The sequence below is a fragment of the Patella vulgata genome, chromosome 7 (assembly GCF_932274485.2).
Source record: "Patella vulgata chromosome 7, xgPatVulg1.2, whole genome shotgun sequence".
Lineage (NCBI taxonomy): Eukaryota > Metazoa > Mollusca > Gastropoda > Patellidae > Patella > Patella vulgata.
The window spans coordinates 52,170,331-52,191,530 of record NC_065885.2 but is presented as its reverse complement, the minus strand read 5'-3'; the positions used below and the strand labels follow the sequence as shown (position 1 = coordinate 52,191,530).

The 21,200-nt window shown below is 36.0% G+C and overlaps 1 protein-coding gene across 1 annotated transcript in view; it reads right to left on the bottom strand.

Moving 5' to 3' along the window:
* The window catches only part of LOC126827790 (high affinity cationic amino acid transporter 1), a 59,957-nt gene that overhangs the window by 16,451 nt on the left and 22,306 nt on the right, over nucleotides 1-21,200 (bottom strand). Inside the window, exons 4-7 of the mRNA XM_050557326.2 lie at nucleotides 13,968-14,163; nucleotides 12,672-12,789; nucleotides 9,463-9,600; nucleotides 7,841-9,068 (exon numbers count right to left, since the gene is read on the bottom strand). Coding sequence (XP_050413283.1) covers nucleotides 7,841-9,068; nucleotides 9,463-9,600; nucleotides 12,672-12,789; nucleotides 13,968-14,163 — 1,680 coding nt within the window. The remainder of the gene's footprint in view (nucleotides 1-7,840; nucleotides 9,069-9,462; nucleotides 9,601-12,671; nucleotides 12,790-13,967; nucleotides 14,164-21,200) is intronic.

Genomic DNA, 21,200 nt, shown 5'->3' with positions numbered 1-21,200 from the left:
GATTTTTCGTAGAAGTTAACTTATAAATTCAGATTAAAAAAAAATGTCTGGGGACTATAGATAATGGAGAATTTATTCCGGAAAATTAAATGAAAAAAAGACAATTATATGTCTAATACAGATATTTTTATACTGATTTTGAAAAACAAACTTCCAAGGTATTAGAATTGAAGATTATAATAGTTCTATTTTCGACAATTATGGCTACAGTAATAATGATAAAAGCTGGATGTCTTAACGTCTTACTAAATTCCTAAAACAAACCATGTCTAAATCTGATGTATTAATAAGTACTAATTAGTGATGTTCGACTAAAACTGTGACAAGCGATTTTTATTCATTAACAGTTTTAGCATTTTCAATGTATGTCAAAGAGATAACCACTTTATTACTTCCATTGAGAACAGCACTATTTAAACCACTCAGTCTTTGTTTATAAGCATTAATTGCAGCAAATGGCCGAACCTCGGCTTATAAGCGTTCATTGTAGCAAATGACCCAAATGTAGGAAGCAAATTGCAGGGGAACACTTCTTTCAATGTAAATCTATAAATAAATTAATAATATCTACAGTCAACGACTCTTTTACGTGCACACGGGTGAATCTTAGATTTGTTCTACTTGAAGAATTAGGTAAACTGTATTAATTTGTCAACTGCCCAGGCGTTAGACCTAACAGGTCGGAACCTGGAGGAAAATTCCCGATTCGAATCCAAGAAACCTTAATCGGACGCCCACTTTCCTATCCGCCGGACAACGGCGGTCCACGAACTTCAAGATTGCGAAGTGAAATATGTTGATTTATACAAGACGTTTGAATTAGGTGAGTTTACGGTTTACGAAACGAACAATATATATTTCAATTTTGAGAGTTATTTTGGTATATTTATGGAAATATGTAGTTCAAAATTAGCTCATACCTAATTTCTCACTCCGAGACCGACCACTCTGTGGGCTATTGACCTTTTAGATACACAAACCAGAATTAAAAAAATAATAAGAGTTTATGTTTCATTACGTATCATAACATACTAAATGTATCACATTTGGATATCTGTCTGATTTCACTTCCTTAGTAAACGTCCATAGCTACAAAGACGGTGGGTAATAAAAACATTAACCAATTTAAAAACTATTGAAAGACGGCATATAAACATTTTAATGTTTATAGCCTCATCTTGTACTTCTTATGCTAATGTTGATATGCTAAAAACACCATTTAAATCATTGATGATTTTATAAATCTGAGCAAGAAATAATAACAGCCTGGGATAACAAATACAGAAAGACGCGAATTCCTTTGCGCTAGGAATCAATACATATATAACAGCGATTTGACTGTTTTTAAAAGCTTGATTAAGAAACAAAGGTATTAAACCATTATCAGCACATCGCGAATTTATTTTATACTAGTATTATTACAAGTTAGGAAGCTCTATTTATAAACCAGATTTCACTGGTTAAAGTTAATAGAAATGGTTTTGCATTTGCTAATCAAATTAGCGTATTAACCGTTACCTAGTTCATTTAAGGCATTTCAATATTAAATTGTGTGAGTGTCTGAACAATAGCGACAATCACTTACAACTATAATTTCGCCAAGTATATGAACATGGTTATTTAGACACTTACGCAGTGATTAATGTCCAGAGCGCACACGGAGAGACCCGTGTAAGAACGATCTAAGTCACTTTTCAATGAACCCCAGTTAATGGCGCCATCTGGTAGCAAATTGTATAATCAATTTCAGGTAAAAACGACCGGAGTCACATCGAAACAAGGCCCTTCTGAAATGGCGTCGTACCCTTTATTTGACCGTAATTTGGCTGAAAAGTGGAAGTCAGTTGTTGTACTGGTAATTGTGATTCGTATTAAACATCATTTTGAAGTTGTAATTAAAACTAAGTTATGATCATTTGAATACTAGCGGTCATGCCCATCTGTGGCTGATGTAGCTGAAATTGAATGGACCGTATCCCAGGAAGCGTTAATCCAACCAGGTTACAATTCGGAATATCAACTTTGTCAACCATATAAACATATAAAGTAAATTAAGTAAAGTGTGATTTGACAAAGCATTACCCCCTTTAAACGTCGAAAAATTAAAGCCCAAATCATTACTCCCTTTAAATGTAAAAGTCCTGGATAAACGTCAAAGCCATATGAGTTATGTTATTCAAACCAATCAATGCTAACATCAATCTGATCAAAAGTTACGTTTTTCGTTTTAAATTACTATCAAGAAAAAACTTCACAGCCTCTGTTAAGCTTAAAGAAGGAACAATTTTATTCGCCTACTGCCGCCAAAGTTAAATAAAGAAAAAAAAGTATTAGCCTTCATAGTATATTATGTAGTTTGATACATTTTTTATATGAAATATTAATAACAGACAATTCTCTGTTTGATCAGATTTTATGCAACATTTACATCTTTTTTTTTCAAGTTTTGTCTGAACACGCCGCCATGTTAGCTATGCTCATGAATATTCAAGAATATTCAATTAATAAACACATTTTTTATGGAATTTTATTATGAAATTATGTATACATTATATGTCAGGAACGCAATGACATTAACATCGATGAATTTTCAAAACCAGATAATGATGAAAAAAATCTATAACATCGGTTGCAAAGAATCTGATGGTGTGGTAGCTGTCTTATTAGTGAAAAAAAAACCTAATGGCGGTCGATAGAAAAGAACCCAATATACTTCGTTACCGTCTAATTCTAACCCGATCATTGATCTCAACAATGAATAGGGAATTTCATCTCATGAACATTTATCCAATACTCTGTTTATTTGACACTAAAATTCATCAAATCCAAATTCCGATCCTGACGAAACTAACCTTGTTCAGATCAATTCGCGGTGCTGTTGAGTTTTGCTAGTGTCCTTTAAAACGTAGTTGACGCACTATCGAAAACTAAAATCTCACAAATCACACGGATTTTTCTCCTTTCCGACATTTTCTATACACATTATTACTAGATTTATTCCAGAAAAAAACACAACTCTAATACAGAAGAAAATGTGTTAAATCTACTTAATGGTGCATCGATGAGATAAAAATGTAGCTATTCACTGTGCATTAACGGGGTCTTAAAATTTGTTACGGAATTGCGAAAAAATATGTTCTCAGCACGAAACAGTTTTCATTACCAGAGATAAAATAGGAAAGCGGTTCGCCATAACACTATAAAATGTCAGACTTAATGAAAAATAATGAATAGTCGTTCTTATCAACTTAAAGTAGCAACGCAGGTCAATAATTAATTTCCTTTCACGAATGGAATCAGATTTGTTTAATAAAATCTAAACTAATGCGGCGCTATCGAGTTTTCTAAATCTGTAGGTTTAGAGACACATTGAATAAGGAAGCCTTTTTTACGTAATGTAAGCAAATAATAGTAATAGCTATTTATGTAAACGCTATTAGTCGAATGCCATTGCATACGGAAATCCAAAAGAAAATCCTGTCAAGAAAAGCTTCCCAACAAACAGTACAATGCAGTTTTTTCTATAAACATTAGCAGATCTAAAGTAGATAATTTTGTCATAAGTTTAAAACAAATATTGTTTCGGCATTTAAAACAAAAACTTTTAAAACACATCTCGAACCCGTTAGTAGGAAAGGAAGTTGCACGCTTCCCTTTACTAGATCAACTGATATCAGTTCTAATACGTTTCAGAAGAGTCAAATTTTACTTCACTTTTGTATCGAAGGAACTTGGGCATATCATTGGCATTTTACTCAGGGTCATGCATTTAATATTTAAGTCTATGGGTGTGTGTGTGTAGGGGGGCGGGGGATGACTGTCTTCTGCTTTATGCATCTTTTTAAAAAAAAATAAGTCTATTACCGGAAGTTCAAATCACGTGAACTGACCGACTAATCAAATTGTTAGCATTGTTATAGGAATTTGCATTGTGGGGAGTTGAAGCAAGAATCGTACTGAGTACATCCAATATTGGTGTTCCAATCTGCCTTACCCATGATCAGAAATATTCATGCCCGGAAAGATACCGTTTTATTTGGAGCTGAGGTTTTTGACACGACATAGCCTAGGACTTTATATTTGTAGCAACACATTAGGTTCGAGCGGGAAAGGTAGTTGGACCCTACCCTCGTCCTTCTGCCAACCAGTGCACAGCCTTATTATGTTTCAACCCTTTCTAGATCAGTGATCACCTATTTGCAACCATCCAAGGTTACTTTATTTGTCCTAATAAGGTTCCAATAGAAACAGTACATGTATATATGTCGGAAGGCCCGATTGTGCATTTAACCACATCGTTCCCACATACCTAACCAAAGATCGACTAGGCTACCACGGCTGGCTCTTCTGGTTAGTTTAAGGAAAACTTTGTGAGCGGCATCACCCTCGGTGGAAGCGTACGTTAACCCCTACTAACAACGTGTAGCGACACTTGACAGTAGTAGATACTGGTAGTCGATGACAGTTGGGGGGGGGGGCAGAACCCGAAAAAATTACGGTTTACAGGCGGTGGCGCAAATTTTGGAAAATTAGACGGCGGCAAACGCATTTCCTGCTATTCTACCCCGTGAATACAGCAACTTCAAAGTGGTCTAATATAGCCTAATTTTGAATATTTAACTGCCGTAAACGTGTTTTTCTGCTATTCCAGCAACTTCAGTGTGGTCCAATATAGCCTACCATATAGGTGGCTGACCTGAATCCCAAACAACCAATCGGAGAAAATTTAAACAACTAACAGCCTCAAATGCGGTTTTTCTACTATTCTAGTCCATGATGAGTTAAACAACTTAAAAGTTGTCTAGGTTTTGTAACCGAAATCCCACTCTTTGCCGACCTGAATTCCAACCATCCAATCAGACTGTTGCAGCTGCATTCATAATTAATAATCGATGCCCAAAAAATGTCGCACAAAGTCGAGTGGCTCCATACAAAATGTTTTAATCCATAGTCAATTCAGTACAAATTCGTGATATTCAATTAAAAATAAAGTAAAATTAGTGTTTTATTAGATTTTGGCACTTTACACTTTACCCGTCTGCCCGAAAAGTCAGATTGCCCCCCAGGCTCGTTCGCCTATGAGTACTAGTATGTGAACATATGCCATATTGACAATGCCATCATATTACTATATAATATATTATATGCAAACAAAAGCTTTAGGGAAGAGACCATCCTAAAATTAAATATAGTTTGTCAGGCAATGAAACATTAACCCACCACAAACAATTGTGTTTCCAGGGCGCCCTCAGATACATTCACAAAGATTGACTTATAATTAGAAATCATAGAAATTTAAAATGAATCTTCATATTACATTTATGTGGCAAAGCTAACTGTACAAAGTTTGAAAAATACCAGATACATAGAGGCATAACCCATAGTTAACACGGGATAAGGTTATAGCAATTAATTCCCCATTAAGGCTAGAAATTCATTTGCCATTGAATTCAATGTTAAATCCATGTATCGGCCGTTTTAAAACATTTCAGTGATGTTAATCTTTATAACGAAAGTATATAGTCTACGAAAGGATAGTAAAACTATTATTGTCTAAGATACATAAAGATGGCGATGTGAAATAAAAACAATATAAACTTTAAATGAGAGTATCAATTAATTATAAGCGATTGAATAAATTTAAAACTAATAATAAAAGTACTTATGGTTGTATATCATCTTAAAACTCTATAATTAACTTTTGCTCTGTCTTGTTGGAGCTTTAATCAACCTATTCAGAACATAAAAATGTCAGCTTTTTATCTTTATGGTGCTACGGTAAACATTAATGTAAACACAAACATTAGAGATTGGTCAATTTATGGGAATATAAATTAACGCAATTTCAAATCTATTCTAAATAAAACATAATAAAGACAATGCGAACATTATCTAGGTCTACTTAGGCTTTAAATATATAATAAAATAAAATATAACTCCTCGTGAAAACCTATTGATTGCCTTGCTTGTTATCGCGACTTATTGAATAAGACAATAGACCACTTCATACTTTCTGGACGTATTTATGACCAATAATTGTGTAATAAAATTTAGTTTAATGATTAGATGTAAAGGCGTTATCTCCACAAATAACAAATTAAAACAACTGGTCACATATCACATCAATTAACAGTTTCCATATTTGTCAGATAATTGTGGTGATAGAAAGCATCAAAATGTATCACTATCCGATGTTCATGCTGAGGGCCTGTCAGACTAAGTCGATTTATTACTCTTTCAAAAGACCAATAAACACTCGAATAATTCGTCTCGAAGTCTCATCATATTTTGAAAATTTCCGGTAAATATCCTCAAGTCTAACACTTTAATTTCCGGTTTGATTACAAACCGGGGAAAACAAATAACAGAATTCTCCCGGGCAGCCTACCGCTTTAATCAATTCCGTACACGGGAAGGAAACATCTGAATTTGTGTGGCTAACCTTTTTGTCTTTAAGATTTTCCCGAAGACAATTATTAAGAGATAGTAATCACCCGAGAAGAAAAATGGAGTTAATGGCTATAAAATAAAATCTCTTTCTATACGCTGACATTTACCACAGATGTAGCCATTGTTATTAGAAACTAACGAGTGAAATACCCTCTGACAATCGCTCTGAAAATCACAATCCGGATTTAAAAACAAATCTCAAAGTTTATTAAACTGCGAAAAATAAGTTCGAGTTGGGGTAATTAACTTGTCTCCAACATAAAGTCTTCCTTCTCAACAAAGAATATAACCAAAAAAAGCTAAAACCTCAAAATAGATTATCAGACATACATCTGTGTCAAACGAATATCGTTATAGAAATGATCTTGTGGAAATAGCGGTCGTGTGTATAATCGCATCGGTATGAAGCGAACAATCATCATGTAAGCGAGGCATTTAAAAATTGTGTTTTTTTTTTTAAATATGGTTTTTCATGATTAGAGGGCTAAATTTATTTTACTACCTTAAAGTACATTACGGTACACTTTCACCTTAAACATAACGTTTTTTCCTTAAAGATGCATTATGTAAGATATAGATAAAGAGCTGACCATTGTCGCTATAAACTTTAAAAAAAATAGATATTGAAAAGGGGATATTTTCAAATTTTCAGTCAATTTACTTCATTCTGAGCGCCACACTGGCCGCTGAAGATCAAACGCATCCGATGGTCTATAGCGTTTATTATGGGCTTGGCATGTGAATAAATGTCTAATTAATGATTTATATAACATTTGAAACCATGTTAACGACCATATGTCAACTTTTCATAAATTCATACTTTACTGAAATCCAATTTGAGAAAACTGAATCAACAAATAAGAAGCAGAGGAATAGAATATAGCACCACATGTAAAGAAGCCAGTACCAATCATAAGAGATTGCCTAAATACTAAGGTAAAAATTGGTGAGTAAACGCATTGATAAGATTCCCGTTAAAACTTGTATATCTAGGAACGTATTATTTTAAGTACCTTAATCTAAGGTGTGCCCCCAATCTTTAATTCAATATCAAGACACTCCCTGGAGTATTTAAATTACTCCAGGTCAGATAAACATGTTAAATACCATATCTGAGAAGGTGGGGGTGGGAGTCGGGATTCCGTACTCGCGCATCAATTGTGTCTCCTAAATAACTCGAAATAACAAAACCCCACACTAATCCTCTACAAGTATTCACCTAAATGGACAGAAATATTCTCTCTGAGCTTCTGACTTTATAAAATTATCGAGTAACCACTCTGACCTCGCGCTAAACTTCAAGTTGTGCCAAAACCCCCACCCCCACCCCCACGTTAAATTCCTGCATTTATTTCTATTTCTTCATTTTGTAATTAGATTTTCAACTCACCTAATGCTATCCATATTGTAAATCGTATCCAGGACATGGCTGGTAAGGCTGACATCAGAAACATGTTTATTGTTATACATAATAATGGAACGAGTGGCACGTAAGGTACACTGAAATACAATTTCGTCTTATTCTGGGGTTGCTTGGCTATGACCAATGCTGAAGTAACCATAAACACGGAACACATAGATATTATTGTGATAGCCCACCAGGTACCAGAAGTCCCTTCTAGCGAGATAGCTACACACGAAGAACACATTAAAGTAGCAGAAACTGTGAAAACCACTATAGATACCACAGTTGATTTCCATGTGGAATCGTTTGGATCTAAAAGAGTGTCACTAGGCAATTTTATAAGGCTGTTTAGACTGGAGCGAGATACTGTTGGTTTTACAGTGGTGTCATAACACTGCGATTCGTGATAAAAACCGGTCCTCTCCGTCAATTCTCCGGGTACAGGCAGTTGATTGTATGACTTGGAAGAACATTCAAACCCTGATTCTTCACAATAAAGACACCCATCAGACCGACTGGCACGCATCTCCGAGTAATGCATTTTCATATCACCATTGGCCATGATTTCCAGTCGTGGTGGAGGTCTGTTGAAATGGCTAGGTAGATGCGAGTGCAGGTGACATATGGGTACGTCTGACGGATCACAATATTCGCGGTATAATCCCACATAGCCGGTCTGATATCTAAGGCATAGAACACAGAAAGCACTTAGCGTGAATCCAAATATAGTTGAAATGGAAAACATTTGTATTGTACTTTCAAATTTTAAAACACAGGCAAGCACAGATGCGATGACCCCAAATATAAGAGCCGGAGCGATGGGTAAAGATGATATGTTATTTACTCTCGACATCCACTGTGGTAGAAGGTTATCCTTTCCCATAGAATGCACAAGACGAGGAATGGAGTAAAGAGAGCCCGACACAGAACATATCAGACCAAATAACGCACCAACACCCACAACGTATGTGGACGCAAAGATATGTTTGTCTTCAAAAGCTTTAGCAAGGGCTGCCGTTTCTGATAGAAAATGCCAGGGAAAAGCAAGAGTTAATGCCGCTGTCACACCAAAATATACCACAAAACACAAAGTTAGTGTCAATACCACCGCTGTTGGGACGGTTTTTGTGCTGTTTTTCGATTCTTCAATTGAAGTTACCACAATGTCTATTCCGGAAAACCCGAACATCACCAAGGCGGCTCCTGTTAAAGTCTACAAAAGAACATAAGAAATTATAAATCTTTTTAGGATAAATACGACCGTATCAGGGGCCGAGCATGACTTTGTCGCCGCCATTTTGGAATTGTCATGTCATATATAAAGTCAAGGAACAGTCATATCAAATGCCATGTCATGGCGTAGCCTCAGGCTTTATTCGAAGAGTACCACCCAAAGAACAAAAAAAAAAAAAAATGAACAACAACAGGACGAGTATAGGGCCAAACGAATTACATGGTGTTTTATAGTTTGATGATTTTGTCACTGACTATATTATGTACCTATTCCATGGCGCGTAAATTTCTGATTGGTACGACATTTCTCAACCAATCAGAAAACACTTGTGTCATCTACAGTTATTTAAAGAATGTGGAAGTCTTCTACTCACCCCCGAAAATCCATTTGGAAAGAAACCCGGTGGATGTGTCCAGTTGTCAGACTGAACATGGAAGAAGCCCACACAAACAAAAGAAATAATCACCAATGAGCTACACACACCCAGTATAAAAACTATGACAGCATAAACCTGGAAAGAAAAACATAAAATAGGATTTTAATTAATTAGATATTTTACAGTGGCTTGTATCACCGTAAAGACACGTTTTTGAATAAAGATCGTAAGCGAAGAACCCTTTATTCTTAATATTCTCCTTTCACAAAGACATGGGGCTCAGTGGGTATGGTACTGGCTTAATAACTAGTTCGATTTCGGTTCTGGCCAAGAAAGCTCCTCTGGATTTTCCGGCCTGGGGCCTGTTTCACGAAATTTTAACTAAGATAAAATCCGTATTTTAGTAATTTGATTGGATAATATTAGATTGATTTTAGTGCTTAACCAATCAAAATTGAAGTATCTACTAAAATTTGGATTTTATCTTTAGTTAAGATTTCGAGAAACAGGGCCCTGGTTACTATTTGTCAGTGTTGTAGGAAAGTCCTCTATTCAGACGGGACAAAAAAAACCCCAAACGAATAGTCGTTGGCGTAAGCGTCATAGAATCACCGATGCTTTAATTATTCAGTCTGTTGGGACAAAATATGTTGTAGTTATGCTTCCCTGACACTGGATTATATAAAATGTCCAATTTAAAACGGCCTCAAACCTAACATTGATATGTTAGCGAGATATCATGTCAATCTCGGTGTCTAAAACGGATAATTTAAATCGCCTCTTGAGAACTGGCAAACTAAACGGTTACTTCAGATACAGATTATTTTACTGGTCATTACTGCTACCATGATATAAAATCCCTTTTCGTTCTTGAGGGAAATCGGGAAATTAAAGTAGCTGTATTCCCAATGTTATGATAAAGCGACCATTTTGTCAATTCTATCGCACATAATCATGTAAAAAGTGGAGAAAACTCGATATAGATAACAACGGATATTGAACGCTACACAACATTTAAATCATTGTGGGAATACAACCACAAAGCAGTCTCTCCGATTACAAAACTATATTCTATGAAGTGTATAGACTAACTCTGTCAGACAATCTATAGTGCTTATATATGTATATATTGGTAAACAATCGAATCTGATCAGATATTTCATTTTATGGATGTCCCAACTGGAAGATTAGATGTGAAGGGAAAACTGCGGTAAACATGTTGAAGCTATACATAATTTAGAGAATTTGTAGCAATGGGACTGTACAGGAAGAACTTGGCTCCATTAATTGTCAATAAAGTATAGGACTTTCAAGGTCCATTTAACATGATGCTGTATTTTCATGATTAATTTAGGGCGGAAAATACAAACGCTTAAGAGAATCAGTTACTTGACAATAATAGGTAAATTATCACCATTTAAGTCCGGAATAAAGTCTTTCTCTAGCTCAATGTATAATTGAAGAGCCAGACCGTGTAAAATGGCTCGGAAGCCAGATCAATTTCGAAACAATATCGTGCTCTTAATAGTCCATTGGAGGATAGGCTGGTGTACAGATAATACAACGATAATTCAAAACAGACGTAACACAACATTAGGTGTCTGTTAAAATCTACAAATACTCCTTTATGATGATGTAGTATAAGTGTAGCTGTTTAGCATAAAAATGCAGATGGAAATTAATGTTCGGTGTTAGGTCATTCTTTGTGAGTCTGTGTGCGTGTTGTCCTTTTCGTTTCAACAGATTTAGGAATAGCATCCGTGATATAACATGTTGTCTTGTCACAGATTAGTTACAGGAGAAGTCCTTGATTTCAAATTGTATACCGGTGATATAAGAGGGTTTGGCTATAGTGCATGCTTAAGTAGAACACGGTGTTTAATCAGTTTCTTATAAAAACAAGTCCAACCAAACCACAAAATAAGGTCGATTAGGCAGAAAAAAAGACTTATATACGGCTTTGGCCAGGAACAGACCATCACCGCCATCATGGAATTGCACATCCTTTAATCGATGTTCAATATTGTCTAAGGAACAATCATGCGGAGCCTTAGGCTTTTCTCGCCCTTACAAGAAGAACAAGACCCAGTTTCTCGTCCAAAAAGTAAAGGTTATTATTGGTTTGGTGGAAAGTTTAGAGTTTGTATCACGTTGTCAAAAGGAATTCTTTAAACACAATATTGGTGTGAGGAAATTTTGACTGATTTTGATTTACGTAGTCAACTTTGATAACGTCAACTGATTTCTAATCTTATTTTGCTAAAAAAATCTATTAAAAAAACCAACTCGCCAACTTATGTTGCATGCATTTAAAACTGATGTCATAACTTTTGTTACATCAATTATTTGGCATTCGCTGGCTTCGAAAAACCGGAAATTGTTTATTGGTAGAAGTCAATGGCAAGGGCCCAGTGAAATATTATGGCATTTGGCAACCGAGAAAAACTATGATATACTTGTATTAAAAGAATGAGGATTTTGGTGGATATGGCTATCCGTAGGATTAAAAGTAAAACGAGCTTTCACTACACTTGAATGTATAATGACACTCTATTGAAAACTAATCGCATTTCAACATAAAACAAACGGTTTTGCATTCCTTCGAAAAAATACCACATAGCTTCAGACAGCTGTACTGGACAAGGATAAAGATTTCTAAGCTGGGATTATACTGTCGACGTCTTATCAAAAAGCTGGAAATTCGATCCAATTTCCTGATTTAATCTGAGAAAAAGTTGGTTTAATGCACCTGTTCACACTATAAGGTCTGTTATTGTGTCAAGTCGATTCCCAGCTTGTACTTAACAAAGAGAAGGGTTGCCTGTCTAACCTTGTGGGTTTTCTCCGGCTCCCCCGGTTTCCTCCCACTGCTATGGACCCCTACGTGCAAGCAAATTATTGAAATAAAGCTGAACCATATGTTAGTCCCGAAATGACCTAGTTTATGTCGCGTGGAAGTTAAAACCCATTTCTCTCTATATATGTAAGAAGGGTTAGATCTAAATATTAAGACCACCTCCAAATTTCGTCAAGGTCACGAGATGTAAACAGGGCTAGCGCCAACGTCTTACCCTAACCATAGGTCTGCCCAAACCCACAATCCTCGGCAACATCTCGTGACCTTGGCGAAATCTGCAGATTACCTTAATATTTAAATCTGACCGTAAGAAGGACTAGTACAACGATAACATAAAATAAGTATTGACCTTTACACTAAGTAATAGGAATAATGTTGAAACCAAGACAACAAGTGCAGCGGGAATATCAGGTGTTTCTTCCAGGATCCATGATTGTTGGTGCCACGTAATGGTTTCACTCATGTGACTGAAATTTAAGAAAAAAGGGTCATTCTATATAAGTGAGAGAGTTTTCTTACTTATGCAATTAAAGCTAAATTTATCACAAATGATCAATAATATAATTTTCAATGACGTCATAGTTGTTATTTATAGTATCTGATGCAATCTGATTAAAATACAGATCTATGTTTGGTTTCGTTTCTTTATAGTTTCGATGGCCTATACTACATGAAGATCTGACCAGTTGTACCGGAAGGTCGCGTCAAGGCTCGTACGAGCGGCCTTTGACTTTATGACGTCAGACATTGATTAATCAATCAGCGTTGACGTTTCTAGTGGTTAACCCACAGTTTCGTGCATCGCACACCTAGAAGTCGCCGTAACAGATGGTTTCATTGGCTATTCCCTCACGCCATCCAGGACGCAGTTGAACGCCCCCCCCTTTTATAACAGATATATAGAACATGAAATGGGATTTAACGTCCTACTCTTCTGCACCGACCGGGATTATAAATAATGTAGGCGGACACTCGCCATGCAGTGCGTTATGAAGGAAGATTTGCCTGAACAACTGCACTACAGCCTGCACTTATCTTGGATTCAACTGCCAAGAGTTCTTTTACGTACACGTCAACGTGTACACGGGGCCTTGGTGTTCATTACGACAAACCCAGTTCCCGGAGTTGGTATTCGACGAAGAGCCCGCGGAAACACTGCTATCAAGACAAACATTCACATGCATGGCGTATATCCATTTTTATTAGAACAGTTGGTGCAGAAAAGTATGACTTGAAACCCCATTTCATTATATTTCAAATTAAAACGAAACCTGATTGACGTAATCAAATAAATAATACAAACCCTTCCCTCGATAAGATGTCCAATCCATCTAGATATAACACCGATACATGCAATAAAGATTTCTAGGGTGGGGTTGGGAATATCTCGTTTAGTAAGTGCACATACTTTAGTTAGCACATAGGAATTAAAATTTAAAGATGCATTATGTAAAAGCTATCCTAGCTTTAAATGTTATATGAATTATTTTTTAGACATTTATTCACATGATCAACTCTCTAGACAATCAAATTGCTAGGATGAGACAATGTCTATCATATCTTCGTTCTCATCGAGTCTTCGTTTATTATCGTGGCGATGGCACTTGACAATCGAGACTATGTTAAAGAATATATATAGACTGACCCTTTAATCGTTCCATTGACCATATTATCCAAATAATGAACCCATGCCTTGGCAGCAACTGCAGCACCTAACATATGTTCCAACAAGTTATTCCATCCAACAACAAAGGCACATAACTCGCCCAAAGTGGCATAAGTGTAGACATATCCAGCTCCTGCACGAGGAAGTCTGGTTGCTAATTCTGCCTGGCATAATGCTGCAAGAAAAACGATCAAATTAATCACAAAAACATAAAAAATAGAGCATAAAACTTTATTGCTCTTACAACAGATAAATATGGATATAACCTTTGGAAATAATTATACTTAAAAAAATAAAAATACAGATAAATATCATATAATTTGAGATAATGTTTGCATCTTTTTCTTTGCAAAAGAGATCAGAGATCAGACTTAGAAAAATCATTAAATATATTTTTTAATGGAATTTTCTTCAAAATTACTTCCGAACCAGAAAATATCTCAGCTGCTTCCTGGTCAAAATTGTCAATTTTATTTGATATAATTACTATTAGATCATCGCCTACAGTTTGAAATATTTTGATGTACGTATAATCTGTTTATTTTTTTATTATATCAATTGGATATCATAAATCAGATGTATATGTATTTATCACCAGTGGTGTCACTCGTATTGATCAGATTGTTTTCTTTCAGATCGAGAATCTAAATGTCACTCTAAGCAAATTATCTGAAGTTCATATAATGCCAATGGGTACACAGCCTCATATATCTTCAATAAAAACACCGACTTATAAATCATTGTCCAACTTCTCGTCTAGAATGTTCCGGGTTCGAATCTCCGGCGAGAAGAACTCCATGGTGCCATATACGAGGGTGGCAAGGAAAGTGTACCTAGTCGTTTGAAAAAAAAACAGCAACCGGAAAATGGGCTGTACACTGTACACATAAAAGAACACTTGACAGTTGAAGTTAGAAGAAATATAGTCGGAACAGTTGTTTTCCTGGCAAAATTGCAAAGTAACCATAAAAATAAAAATCACCATGCGCTTGTCTCAGAATGACTGATGTGTTATTTTGACGAGACATTGTAAAAGCAACATTCAATTCCTTTTGAGATGGGGAGCCGCGGTGGCTCATTGTGTACGACGCTGGTTCGCTAAGCAGGAGATCTGGAGTTCGCGTTGGCTGAAGATGTTCCTGGGAGAGGACGGGCGGGGGGCTTGGCAAAGACAGCGTCTGGTCGTTCGGATGGGACGAAAACAAGAGGTCCCTTGTACACATTGGCGTGCACGTAAAAGAACCCTTGACAGTTGGAATTCCTGGCAAAATTTCCATCATAGCACACTGTATGGCTCTGTCATTAGTCCAGTCAAGCAGGACGTTAAACCCCATTTCACTATTGCATTTCTTTTTCATATGGTTTGGTACTAGGTCGTGTAATATGTGTGTCTACTTGGTATTAAATTGAGGAGAATTAAAAATAATAACACTCCTTGAACATAATTGTTTACCAAATGTCATGGTAAATGTGCCTCGTGAATGGATTACGTATCAGGTCATGTTAATTCCTAAGCAATCGATGCCTTTTAAATTGTACAATCTATGTTTATGGCTATGCTTCCACAAATTTGTACTCTCTAAGGATCACGGATGTACAGCAAATATTCGTTGGTTTTACGCGAACTTCCCTAAAAATAAGAAATGGTATCTGGGAAGCATATCCTGCCTCGGATACAACATACCCCACAACGTATAGCTTAACGGGTCTGAACACAAAAAGACAACACTGATATGTGAACATAACTAGACGCTTTATCATACATAACCGTGAAATTAATTGGTTTTCGATCAAATCATGGGGAAGGTTGTGGATGTGGGTTGAGTGGGGTGGGGTGGGATGGGGTGGGGTCCTTACAAATGCTTTGCGTTCTTGTAATGCTTTCTTAATGAAATTCTATGTTGAAAAATTTACTGGGCTGCCAGGGACGTGCAAATGATAAGCAGTATTTAGGACGTTAGCATTGCCGAGATATGAACATTTGAATTCTATTTTATGATTAATACACAATACAATTTCTAACATGCTAATATGTGCAAGATATATATAAGCTTTATGTATACGTTACAATTTGATATTTTGCTTGTCCTAAAGATGCCAAATTTTCCACTTCACAGGAATATTGATATATGTATATACTAGTATGGTGTGTTGTTCAGTAGCAAAATCTGACGCACATGACACTTTCAAATGTTGTAGCATAATGGCAGTTTCCACAGCAGCTAATGAATCGATTTAGTTCATTTAAACATTCATTATAAAATCAGTACCCATTAAATAGTTCTCACCAAAACATTGCTCGTTTATCTGTTATAATAAAAATAACATTTTCGACGAACAGTTCTACTATACTCTGTACTAAATGATTCAGGGTGTCAGCCAAACACCACCCATTGTTTCGTCATTGGTATTTTCACCGTTATAGAATTAAATATTGATCATACTCTATTCCCAGGTTTTAAAACCTACCACGTAATAGATGATAAGCACATCTTCAGTTGCGATAAAGTGCCTCCATTAAGCTGACAATAACACAACTATTAGCACTTCTATATTAAACAACCTATACTATGAAATCTATAGTTATATTATTATATACAAGCTGTTAATACCGATGTATGGCGTTTTCAATGATTGTCTAAGCAGACATATAGTCGATAATTTTGATTACATATTTCTGAATTTGCTTAGAAACAATTATCTCTATTATGATGCCTAAACAATTTCTGTTTTTATAGACATGTTGCAATTGTCCTACAGGGCAAAATTGTGTAATTAAAAAACGTGTGCCCTTTATATAGGCTATCCCTGAATCAATTGGCGAGGTTTCCATCTAAAACATGTACAAGAACTCGTGGAATGTTGAATCCAATTTTTCTTTCTCTCCAGCCCTCTCTCCCCCCTCTCTCTCTCCATCTCTCACACTGAATAGCTATTCGTTTCATTGTCATATAGCCAAATGAACATCAGTGTCCAAAGCAAAAAGTCTCTAAATAGTTTTAGCCTCAGGGATACGCTATTAACAAAATCTATAACGAGTGTTGTACGAACAATACGCATTGTACGTAATAAATGCTATAGGGTAATATCACATACACAGTCTATACATCGAATAGTCTAATCCAATAAATAGTAAGTGGGCGTTCTAAATGGAAAACTATCAAAATAGCAAAACCATATGGCAACAAACATATTTTATCCTGTATTATGAATATATTTTCCGAATGGCGTACCCAGTACTTTTCAATGTAAAGGTTTCTACGGGCCAGTGGCTAGCTTAAAAATGTTGACGGAGGGAGGGGGCGGCTTCTGTCCTCTCCTCCAAGAAAATTTTGGAAGATAGGGTTTGCACCTGAGGAGAGGAACTATGAAAATGATGGAAAATTTCTATTTTGAGGCTGAATTATCGTTTGTGATATGAACATTATAGAAACGGCAGGAAGGTATATGACTTTAGCCAACCTATAATAATTTATGAGGAAAACGAAAAATTCGGAATTGGGTTAGATTGCGACTTGTTTGAATTTTGAAGATTATCACACTTGAATCAATCTCATTCCCATCGTAAATTTGGCCTGGAAAATTTCGTCTTCGGTAGCCCACCAATTTCGGCATCATAGGCGCCCCTCCGGGATATAGCACCCCACCAATCATGCCGTTTTGGGCACCCCATTGATCAAGTCGTGGGCGCCCAGCCAATCTCACTCGGCATTATGTATTATGTGCGACCAGAAAATTATATTGTCAATATAAGGCGCCTCACCAATCATGTCACTATGGAAGCACCTCCGGGATAAGGTACCTTGCAGATCACGCCGTTTTGGGCGCCCCACCAATCAAGTTATGGTGTTTATCGTGTGATTCGTTATGAGGCGCCTCACCATTTGCGGGGGGGGGGGGGGGGGGGTCATATATAAGAACATTATTGGCGAGGCGCCCATAAAACTAAGTAACATTGGTTGGGCGCCCGCCAATCTCGTCGTGGGTGCTCAACCAATGTATTCGGCTTTATGGGGCGCTCATACTGATATGGGTACGTTGGGCGTTGGCTTCGTATTGCGTCCAGTGGAAAGGGCGCCGATTTTTTCCAGCGAGAGCAGCTGCCCCTTGGCCCCCACTAACTACGGGCCTGTTCTATCCTAGAGATATGAGAATTGGACTATATCCCCGGATCTATTCATTTGGATTGAAATACGTTTGTTTTTTATTGCTTGCGATGTTAAGTTTTAGGTTGTGTGTCTTTTCCGTGGACTTATCTTTAAGATGTTGTTATGTGTGATGCGGCCTTCCTGCTTTTACTTTTCGACGAAAACACAATCAACAGAAATAATTGCATCTTACCCCGAAGAGAAAGGGGCATGGAACTCTGATATGGCATGAAATATACATATATTAGTGTTCGTCGGATATGGCGTGGGGCGTAGCCATGACTATTCTATTGGGCCGCCCAAACCACCACCTCCCTGCACAGCCACAGTCTTTATTCCTTTGAGAAAATATATCTTTGTATTCCCGTATATGCGGTAATGAGGACAGTCTCAAACATTGTAATTGCGAAGGAATGCTCTGCTATTAAAATTCGATCAAACCAGGTCATGTTTACGTCACGTCTTGGGAGTCAGAGGAGAATTCATTGCATACATAAGACGATTTTGTCTTTAATCGCTTACTATTTATTACAAATATCGAATCCTAATTAAATTCTCGGATTATCCACTACCCGCGTCTTTTTCCGTCATTTTTATCTCAGAGAGTATTGTACGTTTAACTCTTCATAAAGTTTATCAACTTGTACATCAAGCGCTCAATGTTCGCTTGTGACCTTTGACACCACGCGTGCAGAAGTTCTTAATCGTCGGGCTGTTGATTAGGGGAACCCTTACATTTTTGTCCTGTGTTTTTCAGGGAATCCAGTATTTTTCTAGTAAGATTGGATATCTCTACTTTCCATACATACCAAAATTACGTTACTTTTATTGGAAATAACCACCCGATAAATACTTTTCTGGGAACCCATCTTTAAACTTTTTTGTGATCCAACAACCGTGTTTTGCAAGTGACAGCAGCCACTAATACTATTGTGAACGAGCGAATTTCAGCCAACTCTAAATAATTGATATTCTCACGGTCAATTAAGTAATGACCTTAATGAATGCAAATCAAAATCTCGAAATTGAATTCTCAGCTTGAAACCATGTCTAACGCAAAAGATCAAATGTATATTGATATCGATCAATCAACCAGTTCCAAATGCAATTAATCAACCATTAATCATTTGTACCGAGATTCCTAAATTCATCATTACTTTAATGTTATACTGTAATTCATGTTCATCTACTGTTAACCAAAATTTATTCATCTTTTTTACTTTGAAAGACGTTACAGGACCATCTGAACGGGGATAGTGGGGTGGGGGGCTCGCTACACCAAGAAGCCTATACCAATATGACTTACTGGTGTGAGAAATTAAACAGTAATCGCACTTCCATGCTATAACCTCAAACATGAACTGTAAATTTCCCAGAAACAAAGCCCTGTACACCAATGCAAGCAATTTGATTGGTCAATGAGTTCATGTGACGTGAACACCGTTTACAAAAAAATGTAGTATAAATAAAAATGGCCATGTAGTATAAATAAAAATAAAAACATAAAATGAAACATACACACGTAATTGACATCAAATTCCAAATATATCGACCTGTTGTTAGCTTGATTTTGTTTTATAACAAAATATATATATATATAATATATTATGTCTGTACATTTATATCATACCATATTTATTGTTAAACAAACATGACTATAGATGTCAACATGGATTTCGTTGGAATTGAAGAGTCGTGTAATTGACAACTTTATCTGCGGCAGGACTGGAAACAGAGACACAAGCCGTATGTTCGTATTATATCTCTATTTCTCCCACCGGAATTCACGTCAAATTAATAACATTCGCTCGATTAATAATATTATTTTTCCATCGCCATGAATGTATTATTCATATAATATATTTAAAGCATTGCGCAATGACATCCATTAAAACTTCCACATCAATTCATCATAATGTCTTGAGGCGAATTTTAGACGAAGCAAGGGTTATAATTGTATACAATAATACCAACAATACATGTCTGGTCATGTACATTAGTTCAATTGAATTTCTAGCTATAGAATTCATTATTTGGCAATCTAGCTCCCTGTACGCTAATCAAATAACCCCCTTAATGAATACATTGCGAATATTTGATAGGTATATTGAGTTATCTAGCTGCCGATTACGATATATTATAACTGAAATACGATTCTAAATTGCATCAAGATCGTCGCGTCACATGTCTGATAACAGTAACTTATACCAATGGAATAATTAATAAATGAATTTTAATGTTATTTCAAAAGAACTAAATACACTATTAATTTCTAAAGTTGTTTCTTTGCACCATTAAGTTTATCATGAAGAGTTTCTGTTACATGTTCAATATCTATAATCAATGTAATTATTTATTCATCTATGGCGGATGATGTGTATTACCGCGTTTTTATTCATTTTTACGCGTCGATGTGTTTGTATTGTGTTAAAGCTAATATCACCATCTACGTTTTCATTTGTTTGCAACAAACAGTCATGACACAGTATGAAAGATAATTCAATATTTAATCAAGTAAGTTTAAAGTCGCTTATCGTCATTTGGAAGATTTTTTAATTCACTACAAACTACAATAAGCTGAATCTCTAAAAGGAATATCAGTCCAAATAAGCAGACTATTTTTATCGTCATTTAGTAGATTTTTTTAATCCACTACAAACTATAATATTGTAAAAGTTGAATCTCTTAAAGGAATATCAGTCCAAATAAAAAAAGACGATTTTTACCAGCCAGTTGGGTAAAATCTTTTAATAGGTCTTTTAATCTGATTACATCGATAACGGGATATTACCTACCGTTGATATTTTTATTTTGTTTTCTTAAATACACATTAAATAATCAGTACATTTTAGCGTGTGTTATGTCGTGAAAACTACTTGATACTCTCCGACAAATGCTATTGAAAACCAGCGGATTTAAATTATAAAGAAAAAGCCTTTATTACGATTCCTTCAATATAAACACTCGAAGCTGTTCAATTGAAGGAGAGGGTTCCTGTAATTTGTGCTTTGATCGTAGTCACTGACAACTTGAGAAGTGTTTGAGATATTTTTTTAGATTCCTG